Here is a 21,909-nt window from a genome sequence, read left to right as displayed (position 1 = left end):
GGGGGGGGGGGGTGAGGGGGGGGGGGGGGGTGGGGGTTTTGGGGGGGGGGGAAATAGTTGCCAGCGTTGCCCTTTTCCTGCGCGCCGCCTGTGCGGGGCTCTCGGGGCGTGCCGGGTTCTGTGTTTCGCCGGCTCTTTGGCATGTGCGGTGGGCGGGCGGGCCCAAAAGCGGCCCGGGTCGATGGCGTTGTTTGGCTGGCTGGTGGGCGCGCTTTTCACTGCTGTGTTGTTTTTGGTGTTGAACGTTGCGGTGATTAGTGGAGGTCACGTGCGCGTGCGTGTGTGTGTGTGTGTGTGTGTGTGCCTGTCGCGGGCCGCTGGGGGAGAGGGAGTGGGTGGGGGCTCTTTCACGCACGTTCGCTGAGGAGGCTCATGATAAGTTGCGTGGCGAGGTCGAAGTTAACAGAACCTTCGATGCAGTGCAGGGCTGGCGCGGTGCCGTCAGCGAGGGACTGGGGCTGCGCCGTGTCCCACTCATCTGTAAGAGCGCCTGCGAGCCGTGCGGGTGCGTCCTGCGGTGCGTCGTAGACCGTGCGCAGGAGATGATGCCCGTGAAACATGTAGTCGTGTGCCCGCTTCAGGAGCTCTTCCACGCCGCCGTCGTGCAGTGGGATCTTGCGAACCGCGTTGCGCACCGGCGTCGGCGACGTGCTGGCGAGCTCCTCCACGTTCCAGTCGAGCAGCACTACGCCTGCCAGGGTGTTTATGACGACGGGGTCCCACTGCGTGCTGGTGTCAGGCGAGGATGCTCTGTAGGTGTCTTCGAGTCGCACGCGGTACGTCTTGCTCATGTTCCACAGCACACCGTCGGTGTTGCGCAGGAAAGCGCGTAGGCCGGCCTCGCACTGGAGAAAGGGCGGGAGCTCCACGGCGGCTGCCAAGCCAGGGTTCGGCCGCAGGGTGCCCAACACAGCGCCAAGGCCCACGGTGATGTGGTGCGGCAGTGAGCACGCGAAGATGGTCGGTGATGCGAGCCGCGCGCTGGCAGGGTCTAGCATGCGTCGAACAGGCATGCCAGATGCGAGGAAGAAGTGTTCCACCGCCGTCAGCCGCACACCGCCGTCGCCGCTCGCGCTGCTGGACGCCTGGATCGCAGCCGCCGAAAGGCAGTGCAACGCCAGCGTAGTCTTCCCGCTGCGTCGGGGACCGACAACAAGGACAGAGCGGCCTGTGCCGGGGTGCGAGAGCACGGCGCCGTTCAGCCACACGGCGCGGTAGTTTGACAGAAGCCCCGCCCCGAGCGCCAGCTCTGCGATGCGGAGGTGATGCGCGGCCGCATCGTGCGGCTGCTGTGTCCCATCCAAGGTGGCGCCTGATGACGCCGGCATGGACGGCACGACTGCTGCCGCCTCGCCGAAAAGGCACCACCGATCCAGCAACGCACTGGCCGCGTAGAACGGCGATAATTCAACGGGCGGCAGCTGACGACCGAGTGCCATCGCCGTACGCCGGGTATCGAGAAGCGAGCCGGTCGTCACACCGGTGTGGGCAGTGAGGCGCTGCGCGACGAAGCCGTCCAGCAATGGCTGCTGGATCCACTTCACTGGTGAAGGGTACGCCGCACCCGGTGGCGGCGCCGGGACAGTCCCTACCGCCGCTGCGTGGTGGTAGGCGTACGTCTCGCCCCGCAGGACACCTTCCGTGTGCTGCCTTGCCTCTATCGCGATGTAATCGGGGTAGCCCAGCGGCGGTGCTGGCGGGCCAACGTGGGCACTGACGCGCGTGCTGGCCAGTACATGCGTCGCGGTCGTCGCTGGCGGCGTTGGGCCGGCCGTCCTTTGTGCACTAGCGTCGCACCCAAGAAGAAAAGGGTCGTACTCGCGCTGCCACCACTGCAGCACCGCGCTGCTGTTCGTCGCCAGCTGGACATCCACAGACGCCGGCGCTGACGGACATGACGACGGCGGGTGCGCCACACGACGTACGGGGAGTCGCAACGTCGCGTGCAACGGCGTGGGCATCTGACGGTCGCACAGTGCATTGTAGTGGAGCTTCTGCCACTGCTGGAAGGACCGTGCGGCGAGACGCTTGTGCCCCTTCCCGCGCATCGGAGCTGAGGGAGGGGGGATCGGCTTGGCCGCACTCGGTGTGTAGGCACATGTGCCAGTGAGGAGAGAAGACAGAGAGGAGCGAGTAGCAGCAGCGCGTGACCACCGCGGTAAGAGCAGGCTTGCGTGGACATACGCACCACGGCCAGCGTGTGCCGCTGAAGTTGATGGCGACATCGACGAAACACGCACGCACGCCGTTTTTCGCCGTCTTCTAGGACAGAGCGAACAGGTCTTGTAGGAGGGAGACCCAGTCTGCCGATGCGCGCCCACATGGCCCGCGCCCGTGCACACGAGACACATACACACGCGTACACTAAAGCACACGCATAAGAGGAGGTGGAGAGGACGCGTCTGTAAGAGGCCACACAGAGGCGAGCGTGCAAGCACCCTTCACGACGTGGCGAGCGGTGTGCTCCGTGACCGCTCCACCTCCACCCCCACTGGCCACCTTCCGACGTTTTGCTCGCCTCGCCGTCGCCAGAAGACGCTCCATCGGGTGCTACTGCTCAGCCCTCCCCCCTCCCCCTGCTACACCTTCTTATTAGGTTTGTTCGTCGGATGGGTATGGCGGCATGTTGCGTGCGTGTGTCTGGGGACGGCATCGCTCTCCTTAAGGGCGAGGGAGAGGGAGGGAGGGAGGAGGAGGAGGAGGAGGAGGAGAGCGCTCCGGTGGATGGGACAAGCAACGAAAAGAGAAGGGGGCGATGCGCGCCTACGCTCGCTCACCCCCCAAAAAAAAAACACACACACAGTCACCGGACACATGCTTCTTACATAACGACACCCACACTCTCGAACACCAGCAGGGGGTTTCAACACCTCTCCTGCCCTCCGTCGACGCACACGCACCCTTCCACTGGATCGCTTGGCTCACATATATATATATATAGAGAGAGAGAACTTCTCTGAACACACCGGCACATACATACTCGTGGGCGCGCCGAGAATCACTTTACCCCTCACCACTCACGCACCCGTACAGGTCTGCGCGCCATCTCACCCCTGTATCGTAACGTGATGTGGCGCCTCGTGCGACGACGGACGCACGCGCAGCTCCTTCATCTTCAGCTCGTACTCCGCTTGCACCTTCTCGTCATCCGTCATCTCTTCCCACATGACGTAGATGAGAGCTGCGACACACAGGAAGAAGATGGCGATCATGTTGTAGTACCAGGGGGAGTCGCCGTCCACCTGCACGTTCCAGCTCGGCACAATGACGAGCATGAGCGCTGTGACGGGCGAGGAGAGCTGGGTAACGATGGAGCACAGGGCGGCGCTATAGTGGTTCAGGTAGGCGCACCCGACGTACGTGAAGACGAAGCCGAGCGTGTACAGGAAGCAGTAGAGGAAGTTGTCTCGGATTGTAAAGACACAGCGGATGCCCTCGGCGAAGTTGTCCAACGTCGCGCTGACCGTTTCGCTGTTGCCCCACCACGGCAGCGCGTCCGCCGGGAGCAGGCACAACGTGAAGCACAGCTGTATCACCGTCTCACCCGCCAGCATGACGAGCTTGACGATGGTGTCCTCACCTTGGTTGTAGCGCACCGTGAACATGGTCTGCGTCGGCAGCGGCGGCGCGCCAGTCGCGGTCGGACGCAAGTATTCACCGTCCTCAACACCACTCAGGCTATACACCGCACCATGCACGTTCACGAGACTCGTAGCGGGCTCGCCTGGCGATGCTGCAGGGGCGGTGGCAACAACACCACCAGCAGCGCCATCGGAGCTGTCGCTTGTCACCGGCTCATGCGCCTCCGTGCTGTCCCCCACAGCATCATCGTCGTTGGCATCTATGGAGTTGGGCTTCACCGAGTTTGCTATCTTCGTCTTGGCGTGCCTGGCAGGTCTTGCGCCGCGCAGCTCTTCCTTGCCGTCCTCCTCGTCCTCGAGTCCACCCATCAACGCGCGGCCGTCGTAGCGCGCGATCGATGACGCCGCCTTTGCACAGTCGACGTCCAGAGGCGAGGCGGGGCCAGCGACCACGTCGGCACCACCCCGGAAAAATGTGTCGGAGGTGTCGGGCGTGACATCGTTGCTGCCCCTCACCGCGGCGGAAACCGGTTCGGCGGCCTCCTCCGCGGTCGCCAGCCGCATGCGCAGCCACAGGACGAAGTTCGGGTCGTGGGTGTAGACGATCATGTACAGGGACTGCCACACGTTCATGAGCACGCGAAACGGCATGGAGAGAAAGAAGATGAGGATCCACCACTTGCCCTCGCCCATGTTGTGGTCCTTGATGAGGCCGTAGAGCGAGGCGGCGAGGATGCCGCATATGGTGAGCACAAAGACGGAGACGATGTAGACGTTGGCGTAGCGGCGCGTGTCGTGCAGGATCCACTTGCAGAGGAATACGGCGTAGAGGGGGCAGAGGTTCGAAAAGAGCGCCTGCAGCACCTCGGAGGTGTACGACGCGGCGTACGTGGCCATCCAGCTGTTGAAGGCGTCGCAGAAACCGACACCGATGAGGATCACCCAGCCGTGCGCGTGCCTGGCGAAGCGCAGCGACGGCCGCCAGATCGCGGTGTAGGCGCCGAGGAGGAGCACAAAGAGAACGGCGAAGAAGATGCCCGGCACGGCGAAGGCGGTGTAGTTGCCAGGCGTCCCATCGGAGGGGAAGGAGATGAGCCAGAAGTTCAGCATCACGATCTGCATGAAGTTGCCGACCATGACGAGGGCGACGAGGAGGATAATCCACAGAATCTGCTTGAACGACATCTTGCACAGCCGCTCGCAGAAGGCGCACAGGGAGGGCATGACGACGGAGGCGGTGCGGCTCGGCAGCGAGCGGATAAGAGTGACGTAGTCGTTGCCCGCATCGTGTGCGGGCGCCGGTACCGTCACCGGCGACAACGGCGCGGCGCGGACCCTGGAGGCGAAGGCCATGTCGATAGAGCCGGCAGGGTCGTGCTGAGTGGCGGGTGCCGTGCTGCGCGCTGTCATCCGAGTCGCTGCTGCCGCCGCCGTCTCCTCCGCGCCAGGTGTACGGCACGGCTCCAGGCAAACCGACGTGATCGTTAGGGGGGATGCAAAACTGGACCCCCTGAGGAGCAGGTGGCGGAGCGGCAAAGACGCCAGGGGGTCGGAGAACCTGCGAAGGCTGCTGCAAAAGATCGGCGTCCTCGTCGTTGTTGTTTCGGCAGCGGCTGCGAGGACAATGGTGGCGTTGCTCAGGTCGTCTTCTTCGGGGAGAGGGCCATGACGCACGTCCCCGGACGCTGCAGCGGCTGCCGCCGCCGCCGCCGTGGCGCCGCTGGTGAGGGATGACTCCCGCGGCAGCTGCTCCTCTTCCCGCGATAGCGCGCCAGCGGGGCGGTGGGTGTTGCTCGCGTCACCAGCCGTGCCCTTCACACCCAGCCCGAGCACTTCCATGTGCTTTTTGTGGATAGGGGACATGCTGAGAGGGGAGGGAGGAGTGCACACGCACACATAGGCGTCCGCAACGGAGAGGAACGCCACGCAGAGAGGTGCAGGTCGCAGAGCTCAACAGAGAGAGAGAGAGGTAAGCAGAGAGCGTGCAGGATCACACAGATGAACGAAGACGAGGGGGCTCTGTGCGGAGGTTACGCCGCGGACGCGGGGGGAGGCAGGGGAGTGGAGGGAGGGAGAGGCATCGTTTTCTTTTGTGGGGTGGACACAGCGGTGCGCACAGGCGCATGATGCCCGGGAAGGAGGGGAGCACCTCCGGAAGCTGGGCGATTTGTGCGTGGTTTTTGGGCTGGTGGTTCGGCCCACAACGTGGTCGTCAGAGGCCCACGCCTCAACGCGAGGCAGATGCGTGTGAGGTGTGGGCGAGGGGTCCACAAGCGATTAGAGGAGGCGGGAAAGCGTGCCTCGCGGCTGTCAAGGGGACAGAAGCAGAGAGGGAGTTGAGGGCGAGCACACGGCGTTGAGGCTTCCAATCGGTGAGGCTCTTGAAGGCCACGGCAGCTCATTTTTGGTTTCGATGATAGTCGCGTCGTCACCACCGTCAGATACGATCAGCGCTCAGGCACACACACACACACACACACACACACATGTACACACATCAGCGATGTGCCACAGCTGATGTCCAGAAAAGGTGGCGGCATGAACGATGATGAGGGGAGTAAAAGGAGAGGCGCTGCGAAACGCGTTGTGCATGCGGAAGGCCGCCTTTTAGGTGACGCGGGGTGCTCCAGCGCATCTGTGCGCGTATCTCTCTCTGTGTGTATGTGTTCGTGCGGATCAAAGACACGTGATGATGAAGAGCTCCCCCTCCCCTCGCGTCCTCCAAGCAGCCCGTCCTCAGGGCATGACCCAAAACCCCTTTGGCAACAACAACAGCGAACAAGACGCGAGCACTGCCGAAGTGAAGTGTACATGCGTGTCTACGAGCTCGATGAGAGTGACCGACCGCATTACCGTTGGGCAGATAGCCGTGGAAGAAAGGAGGACCGGCAGAGAAGAAGGGCGAGTGGTGGTGTTGGACGGCGATGATGCGCTCAGCAGCACGCGCCATACTTCGTGTGTCCCTCGACTTCTGCTTTCCTCCTGTGGGTGTGGGGGATCTACGGGGCTTTCATGGAGTGTGTGCACCCGCAGAGACACGCCCCAACGCGGCGACACAAAACACATGCACACAGAAACTTCAAGCAGCATATTGGCGGGCGAGCGATGGAGATGAAGTTTCTGTGTGTGTGTGTCGTTCTGGTACACACACACACACACACCACTGATATCCACAACCTTCCCATCTTCTCAGCATTGGCCTATTCTTCCACCACCACCACTGCCAACACGATCGACAAGTCCCATTAGCGACGATGACGCCGGCGCCGGCGCCCACAACTGGAGAGAACGGAAGAGCAGGAGCACACACTACGCGCAGGCCCACCTCTGGCGCCCTCTAAACAAGCCAACGCACTACCCACACGCATGTTGCCACAACGCTTGTCAGCCGTCGGAGGAGAGAGGAGGGGTGAGGGGTGGGTGGGTGGGCGATGCCTTCTGTTCTATCAGTGGCGGTGCGGTTGTCCGCTGGCCGAGGCATCCGACGCGTCTTGGTCGACCACGACAGCGTAATCGGACTGTCGACGACGGCGGTAGCGCCGCGATCGCGCATGGCGATGCTGGTGCTGCGGCTGCGACACGCCGGCCTGCAGTGTGGCGAGACTGCTGCCATTGACGTCGCTGTCGACTTCGTGGTACCGCTGGCCCTCTGCCGACGACGGCGCGTGTCGGGGCGACTGCTCCTGCATCATTGCCCACTTCAGCTGCATCTCGCCGACTGCCTTCTCCTCCACCGTCATTTCATCCCAGTAGACGTACAGGACGGTGCCGCAGGACAGCAGGAAGATGGCGAAGACGCTCACGTACCACGGTGAGGCGTCGTCGGTCATGTTCAGGGTGGGAAAGGCGATGAGAACGAGGGCCGTGATGGGGCCGGAGAGCTGGCTGACCATGGAGCAGAGGGTCACACTGTAGCGGTTGAGGTAGGCCGAGGCGATGTACACGAGTACAAAGCCTGTGCTGTACAAGATGCAGTAACGCATGTTGCGGGGGCAGTGCAGCACACAGTCGATGCCGTCGTCGAGGTTCTGCACGACTTCGCGGATCGAGTGACTGCCGCCGAACCATGGCAGGGCGTCCATCGGCATCAACACAAAGGCAAGGATAGCTTGGATAGTCGTGTCGGAGGTCAGCATGACGAGCTTGACGCTTGCATCCTCGCCGTGCAGGAGGTGCTCGCCGTGCGGGATGCGCGGGCGGTGCTGCCGGTGCGCCCACCCATCCGGCAAGGACCTAGACGCGGAGACGGCCGAGGGCTGCAGCGGCACCCGCTCCACCGCTTCTCCCGCCGCCGGGGAGGCGCAATGATGCGCGTCGCCGTGACTGTCTCTGGCGCCGTCCAGCAACGGCGTGCTCTGCCCCGGAGCACCCGCAGCCACATTATCGTCGCTTTCTTCGTATTCCGCCTCATCTGCGTGCTCGGCAAGGTAGACCATCAGCTGATCGTTGCTTGTGTACCGAATCATGTACATGGTCTGCCACACGTTCATCAGCACCGTTGGCGGGACGGAGAGAAAGAAGATGAAGCACCACAGTCGGCGGTCCAGCGCCACGGGAGATAGTGATGACGATGATCCGCCCGAAAAGATGGCGAGCAAGAGCTCCTTCACCCCGGCGTGACCACTTCCGCTGCTGTCCTCCGTGTGGTGATGGTGCGCCACGACGTAGTTGAACAGTGAGGCAAGCGCTACACCGGTCGCGATCAGAACGAAGCTTACCACGACGTACGGGTTGGCGTAGTCGCGCGGGTCCTTCAGCAACCACTTGGTGAAGATGGCAGAGTAGATGGGGACGAGGGAGACGAACAGCGCCTGAAGCACTTCCGGCGTGTTGGCGGCGGCGTAGATGGCCAAGGCACTGTTCAACGCGTCCATGGCCCCAATACCGAACAGCAGCCGCCATCCAGCCCACTCGCGAGTGAAGCGCAGGTTCGGTCGCCGCCACAGTGCGTACGTGATGAAGAGCACAACGAAGAAGGCGGGGAACAGTACGGCAGAGATGACGAAGGTGGTGTAGCTGCTCGCGAGGGCTTTCGCGTGCCCCCCGCTGCCGCTGCCGCTGCCACTGCTCGCGGAAGACGAGGACGCCGGCGCGATCTGCGGCTTCAGCTTCGTAGGAAACTGGTGGATCCAGAAGTTGAGGAAGATCACCTGAAACGCGTTGCCCACCAGCAGCATGACCATGAGCAGCACCACCCACAGAAACTGCAGGAGTGATGTGCTCTCCATACGCCGCACCACGAGCTCCACAAACGTCGGCGGCGGCCCCGTTGGCGACTGCGCGCTTCTCGACAGAAAGGCTGGCGCAGGGCTGTTGCCGCCAGCGGCGGGGATGGCGGGCCGTTCGGTCTCAGCCGGTGCTGCGCCAACATTGGCGCCTCCTTCCGGCGCCAGCGGCTCCTGCGGCGTGCCTCTGGCGAGCGGCGCCGACTCGCTCTGCCCGACCCCACCAACCATGTGTGCCTTGCCATCCAAAAGAGTGAAGCCGTGCGGAGCGTACGCCGAGAACTCGACCGCGTAGCTGGACCTGACTTGCCCTTGCCTCTGCTGCAGGTGCTGCGCGTGGTGCTCGAGCTGACCCGGTTGGACTTCGGCGCGGGTGCTTGGCGTTCTGTAGCCTACTGTCTGCGTCGTCATCACGTCGAAGGTATCGGTCGGTGTGTGCACCGCCACCACAGCGCTCAAGGAGCTGCGCGAGCCGTCGTCGCTGATGTCCGACGCGGTGCCGTACGACTTCACCGTGCATAACGGCAGAGAGCTCGGCTGCTGAAGCAGGGAGCCACCCACGTCCGTGCGCCGCGTCTCCGCTGCCACCGCCGCCTCGTACGCATCCGTGTGAGAAGCATGCGATGTGGAGGAGGCCGACGAAGCTAAAGGTGACGCCGCGAGAGAGGAGCTGGAGTGGCGACGACGTTCCCAGTACTGCTTCGGCTGCGGTGATCCATCTTGATGGAGTTGACGGGTGAGAGTGTTAGTTGGCGTCGAAAGTTGCTGGCAGGGGGATGGGGGGGAGACGGCGGTAGGATGGGGCAACGGCGCAGAGAAGCCCTGGCACGCGTTCGTCATCGCGGTCGTCGTCTTCGGCAACGATGCGTCCATCACCGCCATAGTGGCCATCACGAGAACAACAACAACAACAACAAAAAAGAGCAACGCGTGGAAAGTAGGGCACGCAAGCAAGATGGTAGTGATGAGTTTTATGCGCTCTAACCCGCCGTCCCAAAGTGAACACCGACAGCGGGAGGGAGGGGCGGGGGCACGCAGATGGGCGCGGTGCCCCCCCTCCACACACACACAGTCGAGGTATTCCGTTTACGTCACGTTGATAGACGTTGTCGTCTCGTTCTCCGTCCTCTGTGCGTGCGTGCGCCTGGTAATGCCACGCACACGGAGACAGGCAGGCCGGCCGGCCGGCAGGTAGATGGATGGATAGACGAAGAGGCGTGAGGGGGAGAGAGAGAGAGAGCAGCGCAGCGCAGCAACAAAAACGAAGAGCACGCACACGCAGACAGCGTCAGGCCGGCAAACACACAAGAGAAAATAAACGGATGAGGAGAGGAGAGGGTGTAGAGCAGCCACTCTGTGTTTCGCTCTGCATGCGGGACCTCTGAAGGTGCGGCTACAACACCCGCGCAGGCGTGTGCAAACCCTTTCGCCGCCTGATCAATGACCTCCCCCTACCTCAGCGTCGCGTAAGCGTGTGCCGTGGTGAGGACGAATGCAGGTGAGTCGTGGCGTTCGGATGCAAGACAGGATGGTGGTGGTGGTGTGTGTGTGTGTGTGTCGGGGCGGGGTTCAGTGGCGGGGGTGGGATCTCCAAACAACCAGCAAACACACAGGATGCAGAGGCACGCGTAGCAGCGGAGGGGAAGGAAGCAGAAGGGGGGGGGTTCAGTTATCAAAGAGTGGGCGACGTAGAGATGAGCGTGCAAGAACGTGTGCGGGGGCGTGGGAGAGGCGGCAGAAGGGGGTTGCTGCTCGCGGGTATGTGTGCGTGTGCGGTGTGCGGCAGTGAGCCGACGAGAGGGAGCGAGACAGAGAAGTAGGTCGGTGGGTAAGTGGGCGGAAGCCTAGTAGAAGCAGTGCGTGCGCATGCCGGTGTCGGCGGGAGGGAGAGGTTCATATCGACGGGTGCGTTTTATGAGTGCCCTACACGGGGACAAGCGCATCCGTACTCAAAGAGGTATTGTGTAGCGCGACCACGGCGGAAGGGTTGGGGGAGACGCCCATTCGCTCACTCGCACCGACGTTGGCCAGTACGCCCCACCCCCTCCACCTATCCCACGCATGCCCCACAACGTACAACGTCGCCTTCACCACTGTCGGCGTCTATCGTTCTTCCCGTTTTACTCGTTTTCTTTGTTTCCGTTCGGTTCTTAGAGCGCGAAGTGAATCATCTGCGACGCGCGCGCGTGTGCACCCCCCCCCTCCACAGTAACGAGCCGCCACCACGTGTAACCGCACCATCATCGGCATCAAGCCACCACCCTTCACTATGCCCAGAGTAGCACCAGACGTCGTGGGGGGGGGGGACGCAGGAAGACGTCACGGCCTAAATGCGCCTCCTCCCCCTGCCACGCCCCCAAAACGTCACCGGCATCAACAAACGACTCCCACACGAACCTGTGCGTGCGCGCCAGCATTCCCCCTCTCACTCACCACTGGAAAGCCAGCAGCACCCACCCGCCCTCCTCTCCCCAATCTCTCTCTACTTCGCCCTCTCCCCCCTCCCCCCGCTGACCATTCGCAGAGCCTCACGGGTGCTGCCGCCCTCGACTCGTCAGAGGGAGGAGGAAGCGTCAATACCATCGACGTTCAGACAACAACACCTACTCGCAAGAGGACGGGCGAGGCGCGCAACGACGAAAAAGCCTTGACTTCCACAGCGGCCCAACATCACCGCCACCACACCTGCGCGTGCATGTGTGTGTGATAAACTCTCATCTTGTTTTCGTCCGCGGTGCGTCCATACCGTCTCGCTGCCATACATCCCACCAGGAGCTCAAACGCCGCGCGAGCCACCCGGCCCTGCCCCACAGCACCCCATCGCGTGGTGCCAAGCAGCCGTAGACGCGCGCGTTACCGCTCGTCGACCGCCCCAGAGTCCTCTCGGCACCGCCTCTGCCTCGAACTCCACCCACCCAGCTCATAGCCGCTCCCCCATCATGTGGATGGCACAGACGTGCTCACTGTCGCAGACCACTCCGACACCACGCCGCCCGGGACCTCACCCCCCCCCTCTGTAGCCGCCAGAAGCGGTTCGGCATTGGCAGGGATAGGGGATGGGTGGGTGGGTGGGCTGCCTGGCTCCCCCGCACGCACAGAGAGCGAGAGAGAGAGAGGTGGTGGTGCCTGCGGCCACCAGAGAAAAAGCGAAGGAGAAATCCACCTGGAAGAGCAGAGGACAGGAGGGAGTGAGGGAGAGGGGAGGGCAGGTGAGACTTCTCTGGCTCCCTCCCTCATTCCTTCCCCCCTCTCCTCTCCGGCCCATCGATCTCACCGTTGCGCCGCGACAACAGCCGACCGCATTAGTGGTCCTGATGATGGTGCAAATCAGCATGGCAGCGCGTCCATGCGCTTGAGCAGGTGCACCACCTCGTGCGATGCGGTCTTCGCCTCCTGCTCCGACCCCACACCCGCGAGAAACTCATAGCGTAACTTCTGCAGGAAGACGTGCTCGAGCGAGGTGTCGCCGAAGTTGTACGTCACGGCCTTGTTCGCCGACTCGAAGAGCCCTGTGGCGTACAGGTAGTCGCGCGTGTCCGCGTACATGCATGCCATCGTCATGAGCGTCGACGCCGCGGGTGCGTTCTGGCGGAAGTCGGGGTAAAGCATGCGATTGAGCTTGAGGGCTCGATCGAGGGCCTCGCCGGTGCGGCGACGGCACATGTCCAGCGGCAACTCCGACACGTTCCGCACATCACTGAAGATAAGCGAGGACGATGTCGCCACGGTGAGCAGCGGGTTCAGCGAGAAGAGCTGCTTTGCGAGAAACACCGGTGAGTCGCGCGTGGTCGTCGCCTTAGGTCGCGGCGCGCCGAGCAAGAAGGCTGCGTAGCTGCGCAGACAGCACGTGTACGCCTCCACCTCGAACCGCTGCTCCGCGAGCTTGCTCTCCGACATGATGGCGTCTCCATCTAGCGTTGTGTTTGGCGGGTCGGCGTAGTAGCCCGCGGCGTCCGTGAACATATTCACCACATCACCATCGACCTGGCCAGGCGCCACATCCCAGTCAAAGACGCGGGCGGCGATCTCCGCCTGCAGCAGCATGTAGAGCCCGAGTTCCGGCTCATGCGTGCGCTCCTTCAGCCCGTCGAGCAGCAGATTCTTGCGCTTCGTGAGAGCGTCGACGTAGTTGGCCGCCTCTTCGATGCACCGCTGTGCGTGGAGGAGGTGCCCCGTGAGCGGAATGGTGAGCAGTCCCTTCAAAACCAGCAGCTTCGGCCGCAGCCAGCGCAGCTCCGGGCGCGTGCTGCCGTGCTTGTCGTACGCCGCGGTGGCGAGGCGCAGCAGCTCTTCCACGCGGTCTTGGACAATGGACAGGGTCAGGTATGCACCCTCTCCGTCGTCACCGACAGCCATCTTCCACTCAGCCGGGCCAAGTGCACCTTTGGGTGGGGATTGTGCCGAAGATGATGATGTGGCATTGCTGCTGCTGCTGGCCGTCGTCGTCGTCGACGACGTTTGGGAGGAACCGGCGCCACCACTGGTAGCGGGAGCGGCTACGGGGTGGAAGGGACGCGGATGCAGCGCGCAGAACGCCTTCATGAAGTGGCCAACCAAAACACAGGACGTGTCAAGCTGCTGCACATCAGACTTGTCCCAGGCGTCGTAGTAGAGCAGCGGAGCGGCTTGCTGGAGGATGGCCTTGGGCACGTGCATGCGCTTCGCATACTCAGAGCGGGGCAGGTGCTCGCTGCCGTTGAGCATCTCGAAGCGGGCGGCGTAGAGGGGGCGGAGAAGGTTCGCCACCGTGGGGTTGCGCACCCCGCCGACGCTGTTGAGGATGTCGATGCCGCGCTCCAGCAGCAAGAGACTCTTCGCGTTGTCTTTCTGCGCCTCGGCCACGGCGGCATCCGTCGTGGGCTGCGCGGTCGCTGAGACGGTCGTCGTCCACCGAGTCGGCGGTAGCGCACGCGACATGGCGCTCTCCGCGGCCGAAGTAGAGGTGAACGCAGTGCTCTCCGCACGAGATGGCCGCGAATGCCGCGTCATTAGCCCGACGGCGTCGATCAGCTCCGGTATACCTGCCGCGTTGACGTGCGTGTCGGGGTGGAAGCGTGGGAAGTAGAAGGCCATCTCGACCGGGTGCTGCATGAAGGACGGTACACTTGTGTGTCGCACATCCGCGCAGCAGCGAAGCGTTCGGCGCAGCATGGCAGGCGGTGGTGGTGGTGGGGGGCGGGGGAAGCCCGTAAGGGCGCGCGAAGAGAAAAGCGGGGAGGGGGGTGGTAGAGCAACCAAGAGTGGCGTGCGCTCTCTCGTCCGCCGCCGATGATGCGTGTCGAGCACAGCCTCTCTCCTCTCTCCTCTCCCTCTCCCCCTCTCCAAACAACGCAACGGCGGAAACAAGTTCGCCGCCAATGACGCAGCGAGGGCGTTGGCAGGCGCTGGCCGAGTCCGTGTTGTCCGTAGCACCCCGCCCTTTACTTCTTTCCACACCAGATCTGCAGAAATAGCGAGGCTGCACACTGACGAAGCCGCCTCGATGTCGGCGACGCGTGTATGTGTGTGTGTGTGTGTGCGGGGGGGGCGGGCGGGTGTAATGATGTCGATTGTTCAGGAGAGAGAGGATGTTCGAAAGATGCGGACGAGAATCCAGAAAACACCGCCGCAGCGCAGGGGATTTCACGACGGGAATGGGGGTGGGGGAAGCGGCGTGAAGAGAGCCCCCCTTGGTGTCCTTTACGAGCCACGGACGGACTTCATTTCTCATGCGATATCCTGCTCTCCGCAACACACACAGAGACACGTTGACACCCTTTAGTCCTCCTCACGTACGCGGGCGCGCACACACACACACACACGCATATATATATATATATATATATATGCACAGAGGCATCGACATCACTGGCTGACGGAGCGCACCGAAAAGCTCACCGACCACGCCTTTTCTCACTGTGTAAAGCGCAGCTGCACCTTCTCGTCGATGCTGTCCTGCACCGTATCAGCCATGTCTGCGTAGCCACGCTTCACGGCACCCTTCGGGATCGTGGCAAGTTGGCTGCGGCGGATGAGCTCGACACGCTCCCAGAAGGCCTCCTCGTCACGGCGCATCTCCTTCCGCTGCTCGCTCAGCACAAACAACTCATCAACGCGGCTGCCGCCGTTCGTTGCAACCTTAGGGTCCACCTCGAGCTGCAGCAGACCGGGTGCGAAGAGCGGATGGACGGAGCCGATCGGGATGTTGGCGGGGTCGCAGTCTTCGTCCCGTAGCACCGTGATCGTCTTGCGGGGCTTCTGGTCCGTGTGCGCGCCATCGCCACCTTCCCCCGCGTCTTTGAGTGCCGCATCGGGGCGCCGGTAGCGCGCCGGCTGCGGCACGCCGAAGCGCACTGCCTGCATCCACTCCGTTGCCTCGAGGTTCTTCAGGCCATCAAAGGGCCGCGGGTGCAGCGTGTTGGCGTCTTGCTCATACCAGTCGCGCAGCCTCGCCTCCGCGAGCAGCTGTGGGTTGCGGCGAAGCGAGCGGCTGTGTGCTTCCTCCTTCGCGGCTCGCACTTTCTGTATCGCTTGCCACGTGGCAGCCTGGATGCTGGCGGACAGCTTTACCAGGTCGATCCCCGTCTTACCGCTCGCGGTGGAGGAGGAGGACGACGATGACGAGGGGCGCGATGGAGAGACGGCGGCTGGTGCTGTTGGTGTTGCTGCTGCTGCCTCGGACTCGTTGTCTGCCGCGACCTGGTAGTGCGGCTCCCAGACCGCGCGATCAAGCATCCGTAGCCCCACCACGGAGCCGTACGCGGTGCAGGTTACCTCAATACCATTGCAGACGCCGGTGAAGGTTTGGCGAACCAGCTGCCGATGCGCCGCTTCGAGGAAGAGGCGGTGCTTCAGGGTTGCCACGAGATGGTTCGTGTAGCGGAATGACATGCCTGGTGATGAGTATGCGTGCGTGCGTGTGTGTTGCTGCGCACGCGGACGAGTGTCGTCTTACCGAAGCTCTATTCGTCTCTCGCAGACGCTTTTACGATGCGCCGCCGCTACACACAAGAGGAGGGCTGCTGTGGAGGTGTGGTTATGGTAGTGAAGACGGTGAGCAGGAAAGGTGGGCTAGGGTGAGAGGAGACGAGAGGGAGATCAAGAAGAGGGACAAGGAGGACGTCCAAGCGGGGAAGCCACTGCATGTGTGAGCAGTGCGTGGCAGAGAGCAGGAAGAGGAATAGAGAGAGATGTAGGAGGGGGGAGGGCGGCAGCTCGTGAGGGCTCCAGCACACACGCACACGCACTCACACCCAAATACCTGACGCACGTATCATCCGATGAGCCAACCGTTAACTCCGTCTGTAGCGTCGAATCCACCACCGCCCGCATCTCGCCTAGTCTGTGCCGTTCCTTTTACCACCTCACAACGCCCCTCCTCGTTTTTTTCCCCCGCTCCTCTAGTGGGCCACAATCCGTACACTGCCTTCCGCGCCGGGTCTGTCGGTGTGCGCGCCTCTGTTCAGCCGTCAGCGAAAGCCTGTGAGTAACAACACAGACACCAACACTGCCGCACGCCACATAAGTCTGTGGGTGAGACTACACAGCACCACCCACATCAGTCAACCATTACCTCGCGCCGGACGCAGCGCTGCTGGCCCGCACCCTTCCGTCCACCGGTTAGACAAGTTGCCCAGAGGAATACACACACACACACAGGGAAGCATCGCCAGAGCGCGCATAGGCACATGCGTGCCTGTGTGTTCGCGTGTGGGTCACGCGCCAGCGACTTGAACAACCCCGCGCCTCCTCTCGCCATGCAGCCCGACTACGGATTCGATAACCCCTCCCCTCCTCCTCCTCCTCCTCCTCCTCCTCCCTTACACCCGTCATCCCATCCCATTCCATCGTGCACATCCTCATCACCAGGGGCCGTTGGGGTGGGAGGGGGATGGCTTTGTTTTCTCCGGCGTTTCGCACCGCATCCGAAACTCGACCAACACGCGAGAGTGACCGGAGCGGAAGGGGCTGTCGGGGATGCTCCTCGGAAGGATTGCCCACCTGTGTGTGCACCCCCCTTCCCCGTCCACGTTGGACGGCAGCTGCGTCGACGCGAGGAGTGCCCGATGAGGGCGGCCGTAGAGCTTCGGGTCAGTGTGTTTCTGCGCGTACGCGTTTGCGGTGCCATCGGTGGTGTAGCCGCGCTCCTCTGCTGTGGCGGACGGTAGCTGGAGGTTCGGCCTCATCACCGCCCACGCGTCCTTGCACTCGAACCCGCTGGGGAGATTGTAGAGCTTGGCTGGGCACTCCGCTAAAGTCACCAGGCAGCACACGCGAAAGCCTTGTGCGTAGGGGCCCCCACTTCGCGGTGTGCTGCTGGTGCTGCTGCTGCATACCGCGTTGGAGAGCACCAGTCGATGCCTTCCCGTCCCAGTCGCGTCGGCGCTCCGCTGTGGCGACTGAGCTGCGTGTTCCACGCCAAGATGCGCAGCGATCCTGCCGCTGGCGCTGCTTCCGTTTTCTCTGCGGAGGTGGGGAAGGCGGAGCACGGCATCGACGCCCATCAGTCGGCCATGCCGCTGCGGGTGGACTCCGCACCAACCTCGCCCCCTGCAGCCGCGATGACGTCACCGCTGTTGCTGCTACCGTTGCTATCGATGAGGTGCAGCGTCGCCGTGTCAGATGCGTTGAGGCTGTACCGCACGTTCATGGCCTCTGCCTTGATGCCAAGGTGCACGCCGTAGTACTTCCACCCCGGCGGCGGCCCGCGAGCACCGGCGGTGCGCACGAACAAGTGCGACGGAAGGTGAGCGAGAGCAGGGTGCGGACCGTTGTGGCCAGCATCATCGACCGCGGCGGTGCCACTACCAGATCGACTGGCCAGTTCCTGACTGGCCTGCTGCAGCACGCGACTGAGCACCCGCTGCGTCTTGCGTACGGCCTCGTGGATGTTGCGCGTCTGCGTGATGTCCGACGCCACCTCGTCAGGAAGGGTGTGGCCGCGAACGTACAAGGGCAATACTTGGTTCACCTGCTCCGCCCGCGTGGCGCTGAGGAGGAGCGTCTCGACGCCGGTCAGCCCAAAGTGCCGTGTGCGCTGTGGGCTCAGGTAGATGCTGTCGCTGCCCTCGCCGGCACCGTCAGCCGAGTTCGCCGTTCGCTGCTTCGCTCCGCGGCTGAGGAGGTAAGTCACGTGCTGTAGGAGCATCTCCGCAGACAGCCTCGGGAACTTGTCCAGGAGCACGGTGCCGTTCAAGGCGGCGGTGCTGCTGCCGCCACTCGAGCCATCTGCCGGATCGGGCGTGGGGCTCCACGCTTGAGACGGAACGCCGCCACCGCAGAGCAGCCCGTGTGTCTGCAGCGTCATCTCCAGCAGCGTGGCCGCGTGGGGGGTGGGGCGGTTGCCGGCCGGCAGACCAACGTGGGCTCCGGACAACGCCCGCACGATGCGCACGAGCAGCTGCTGCAGGGACACTAAGCGCAGTCGCAGCCCTGGCTGCTCAAGGTGAGTGCCTGTAACGGGCTCTTCGTCGAATAATACGCTGCGAAGGCGCCGGACGTTCTGCGGCGGGCTCGGCGCTGCGGCGCTGTGCTGTTCCTTCTCCATGTCCACGTACGCGTCCAGCACGTCCGCGAACGGCGTAGCCAGCACCTGCGGCAGCCCTGTAGTGGGATGACCATTGGCCAGAAGGTAGAGTAGAACTAGATCCGTACGGACAGCGGCCAGGCGCCGCTGCAGCGCCAACGCCGCGCCACCGTCGCCGTTCACCTGCTCTGGCGCCGCCCTCAGCAGGTGATCCAGCCGCATCCATACCATCGATTCCTGCAGCGAGCAGCTCTTCAGTTCTCCCTGCTGCAGCGTTACGCTTGTGATGTTGCGAAACGGCGTCATACCAACAGCCAACCAAGCGAGCTCGGGCCCGCCGACCAGGCAGACTGTGTCCTTCGCCGTGACCGTGGCGTCGAGGAGCGGTGGGAACGTCGGAGGCCGGAGAATGCGAGTTGCAAGGTCCAGCAGATAAGCGCTCATCTTGCCCTCTGCCAGTCCGGGGGTGGCTGGACCGCTGATGACGGCCTCCGAGGGCGGGGTGCGCTGCTCCATGGCCGTGCCGCGGAGTTTCTCTTCCAGCAGGTAGGGCATCGGCGAGGCACAGCTGCGATATACCCTGGAGTCGTACCGTCGGCCAGGGAAGAGGCGTCGATGCTCGAGCATCCAGAGCGGCTCGCTGCCGTCTAGCAGGAATGCGAGGCTCTTGCGCGGCTGGAGGCGGCGCAGGATGACGGTCTGCAGCTGTCGATGGACATTCTTCACCGTTTCGCAGTCGCGTTCGTGGCCGACCAGGTCGCGTGTGAGGTAGCCGAGGGAGTTGGCGAAGAAGGAGACGTCGATGAGCACGTGATCGAAGGGCCACTGATTGCGGTGCTGCACCGGCTGAAAGGCGTCGGCGAGTTGGAGGGAGTTGCGATAGCTGATTGCGGGACCGCGTAGATCACCACCACTGCTGCTGGTGCCGGTGCTGCTGATACCCCCCATGCCACCGCTGCCGCCTACGCCGGCGATGTGGCACAAGTACCGTGTCACGGCGTACATGATGTCGAAGGAGATGTATCCTTGTGTGTGTGTGTGTGTGTGTGGGTCTGTAGAGTGGGTGCAGCGCAGGAGAGGGGCTGGAGGAGGTATTCGACAGCGCCCACAAGCCGGATGCTCCTCAGAGGTAGACACGTACCTACACGTACGCACACATGTGTGTGTGTGCGCGCGCGCGTGTGCGTGCAGGATGTGAAGATCACCACGTTGCCAACAACGGAAAAGAAGGACACACCCACAACGGCACCGATGGGGAACAGAGTACGATCACGCAGAGACGAGAGACAGAGAGAGAGGTGGTGGTGGAGTGCGCGTGGTGCACGCATGCGTGCCTCATCCCACATCCGCGCGGCACTGGAATAGAGGCGACACGACGGACAGAGCAGAGGCAGAAGAAGAAGGGCGGCCGTGACGGTGCACCGTCGTGGCGGTTATCCAAGAAAGCGTGGCGTGGGTGATGCAGTGGTGCACCGCAAAGGCTGATATCCCCTCCCCCGACTCGGAAAGAGGTGCGCTCGCGTGCCGCACTACGGTCCCTTCGGTGAAGACAGCGCTTCATCGACCGCTCCTCTACCACCGCTCTCCAGGCCTCCATCCCTCCACACCAACACCTCCTTCACGGAGCCGCAAGAGGCGAGAGGATAAGGGGTGGGGGAGGGGAGGGGGCCAGGAGAGTGGTGGTAGAGTGCAGCTGAGTTGCTGCTTACGCTCTCCCCTGTGTGTGTGTGTGTGTGTGTGTGGGTGTGCACCCCGATCAGCCAGTTTATCTACCGTTGCGTCTCTCTCTCTCTCTCCTCCTTGTGCCTCCCACGACGGTTCACCTCGCTCTCTACCTTCCAGTCACGCTCGGCTCGCTCTCCCCTCACGCCATTGTTCCAGCGCCATGCTGCACGGCCGCTTCCGCTGCCAAGTGCTCCCGCAACGTGCGCAGCACCATGATGTCGCCCGCCTCGCGCGGTGTCATCTCGTGTTCCCAGACGCGGTGCGCCATGTTCTGCATCTCCAGGTTCGCCATCCGCCGCGCCTTCGCCAGAAGCTCCATCTCGAAGTAGTTGTAGAAGTGCTTCGTCGATTGGGCGCGGCGCAGGTGAGCGACCTGGCCGCTCTCGAGGCGTGTGTTCCACATCTGCATCATCGCCTCCCACAGCTCCGGCACGTTCGTCCCTTCCTCGGCGGAGACGGCGATGACCGGCTTCTCGAAGCCCTGCTTTTTCTCCGTGTACATGACGGCGCGGGCGTAGGCGGACGTGGTCTGCTGCACCAGGGGCTTGCGTCTGCCATCGTTTTTCGTGACAACGACCATGTCCGCCACCTCGACGACGCCTTTCTTGATGCCCTGAAGCTCATCCCCGCTGGCGGGCGGCACGAGGAGGATCATCATATCCGTGAGGTCCTTGCACTGTGTCTCGCTCTGGCCAACGCCGACGGTCTCGACAAAGACGACGTCGAAGCTCGCGGCCTCGAAGATCTCCAGCACCTCCCATGCACGCGAGGTGACGCCGCCGAGGTGCCCACCGGATGGCGATGGACGGATGTACGAGTTCAGGTGCGTGCCAAGCTTCTCCATGCGGGTCTTGTCACCGAGGATGCTGCCGTGCGTGATGGTAGAGGATGGGTCGACAGCCAGAACGCCAACGCGCATGCTCTTCTTCTCGCACAGGTAGTATCCGAGTGTGTCCAGGAGGCTTGACTTACCGGAACCGGGGCTGCCAGAGAGCGCGAAGCGCGGCACGGTGCGCAGCGTCGCCATCTGGTGAACCTCGCGGAGCAGGTTGCCCAGGCGAATGGAGTCGGCAGGGTTGGAGCTCTCGGCAAGGGTGATGGCCTTGGCCAGGGCGCGGCGGTTGCCCTTCATGATGTCCTCCACCGAGATCCGCTGGTGGATGTGTGGGCGAGGGACATGGTTTATCATTGCTTCTACGGCGCCATGCACCGCGCGTGACTATATAGATGGGTGCCGCGTTGCGTGGCCCGCACCTCTCGCTCTCACAGCGACGGGTGGCGTGGGGTGGGAGGAGAAGCGAAGAGGGACCGCGAGAGCCCGAGTGGATAGGCGACAGCACGGCACACAAGGTGCCTCTGAAAGAAGGCTTTGGGGTGGGTGGGTGGATGGGGTGTCGACGGAGTAACACGGCAGAGAGAGAGAGAGGAATCTTCGCTTGCAAGATGCAACCAGCAGGTGGTGTGTGTGTGTGTGTGTGTGTGTGTGTGTGTGCTGGGGTGCAGCGCTTCTACGACCGCTGCCTCTGGGTCTGCTAGCGCGAGAAGCGGGGAGGAAGGGAGGAGGTGGTGGTGAGTGGAGAAGCGCCGCACGCAAGATGGTTTCCATGCCCACACCGTCTCGCTGCCATACATCCCAGCAGGAGCTCAAACGCCGCGCGAGCCACCCGGCCCTGCCCCACAGCACCCCATCGCGTGGTGCCAAGCAGCCGTAGACGCGCGCGTTACCGCTCGTCGACCGCCCCAGCGTCCTCTCGGCACCGCCTCTGCCTCGAACTCCACCCACCCAGCTCATAGCCGCTCCCCCATCATGTGGATGGCACAGACGTGCTCACTGTCGCAGACCACTCCGACACCACGCCGCCCGGGACCTCAC

At 63.2% G+C, this 21,909-nt stretch overlaps 7 protein-coding genes across 7 annotated transcripts; all 7 read right to left on the bottom strand.

Moving 5' to 3' along the window:
- Positions 1–347: 347 nt before the first annotated feature.
- Positions 348–2,048, bottom strand: LDBPK_030650 (hypothetical protein, conserved; the record flags this gene model as incomplete). Its single annotated transcript, XM_003857982.1, has 1 exon — positions 348–2,048. One exon carries the CDS (start codon positions 2,046–2,048, stop codon positions 348–350), a length of 1,701 nt encoding a protein of 566 aa, XP_003858030.1.
- A 999-nt stretch (positions 2,049–3,047) lies between these two features.
- Positions 3,048–5,444, bottom strand: LDBPK_030640 (hypothetical protein, conserved; the record flags this gene model as incomplete). Its single annotated transcript, XM_003857981.1, has 1 exon — positions 3,048–5,444. The coding sequence occupies one exon, from the start codon at positions 5,442–5,444 to the stop codon at positions 3,048–3,050; it is 2,397 nt and encodes a 798-aa protein (XP_003858029.1).
- Positions 5,445–7,027: 1,583 nt separating this feature from the next.
- LDBPK_030630 (hypothetical protein) lies at positions 7,028–9,697 on the bottom strand (the record flags this gene model as incomplete). The annotated part of the gene is made up of 1 exon (XM_003857980.1): positions 7,028–9,697. The coding sequence occupies one exon, from the start codon at positions 9,695–9,697 to the stop codon at positions 7,028–7,030; it is 2,670 nt and encodes an 889-aa protein (XP_003858028.1).
- A 2,436-nt stretch (positions 9,698–12,133) lies between these two features.
- Positions 12,134–13,957, bottom strand: LDBPK_030620 (hypothetical protein, conserved; the record flags this gene model as incomplete). Its single annotated transcript, XM_003857979.1, has 1 exon — positions 12,134–13,957. The coding sequence occupies one exon, from the start codon at positions 13,955–13,957 to the stop codon at positions 12,134–12,136; it is 1,824 nt and encodes a 607-aa protein (XP_003858027.1).
- Positions 13,958–14,698: 741 nt separating this feature from the next.
- LDBPK_030610 (hypothetical protein, conserved) lies at positions 14,699–15,676 on the bottom strand (the record flags this gene model as incomplete). Its single annotated transcript, XM_003857978.1, has 1 exon — positions 14,699–15,676. One exon carries the CDS (start codon positions 15,674–15,676, stop codon positions 14,699–14,701), a length of 978 nt encoding a protein of 325 aa, XP_003858026.1.
- A 1,612-nt stretch (positions 15,677–17,288) lies between these two features.
- Positions 17,289–19,316, bottom strand: LDBPK_030600 (MP99, putative; the record flags this gene model as incomplete). Its single annotated transcript, XM_003857977.1, has 1 exon — positions 17,289–19,316. One exon carries the CDS (start codon positions 19,314–19,316, stop codon positions 17,289–17,291), a length of 2,028 nt encoding a protein of 675 aa, XP_003858025.1.
- An 859-nt stretch (positions 19,317–20,175) lies between these two features.
- Positions 20,176–21,225, bottom strand: LDBPK_030590 (kinase-like protein; the record flags this gene model as incomplete). The annotated part of the gene is made up of 1 exon (XM_003857976.1): positions 20,176–21,225. The coding sequence occupies one exon, from the start codon at positions 21,223–21,225 to the stop codon at positions 20,176–20,178; it is 1,050 nt and encodes a 349-aa protein (XP_003858024.1).
- Between the last annotated feature and the right edge of the window lie 684 nt (positions 21,226–21,909).

This window comes from Leishmania donovani, chromosome 3, assembly GCF_000227135.1.
Source record: "Leishmania donovani BPK282A1 complete genome, chromosome 3".
In the NCBI taxonomy this organism is placed as follows: domain Eukaryota; phylum Euglenozoa; class Kinetoplastea; order Trypanosomatida; family Trypanosomatidae; genus Leishmania; species Leishmania donovani.
The sequence above is the reverse complement of the archived record's forward strand: the minus strand, read 5'-3'. Positions and strand labels throughout refer to the sequence as shown.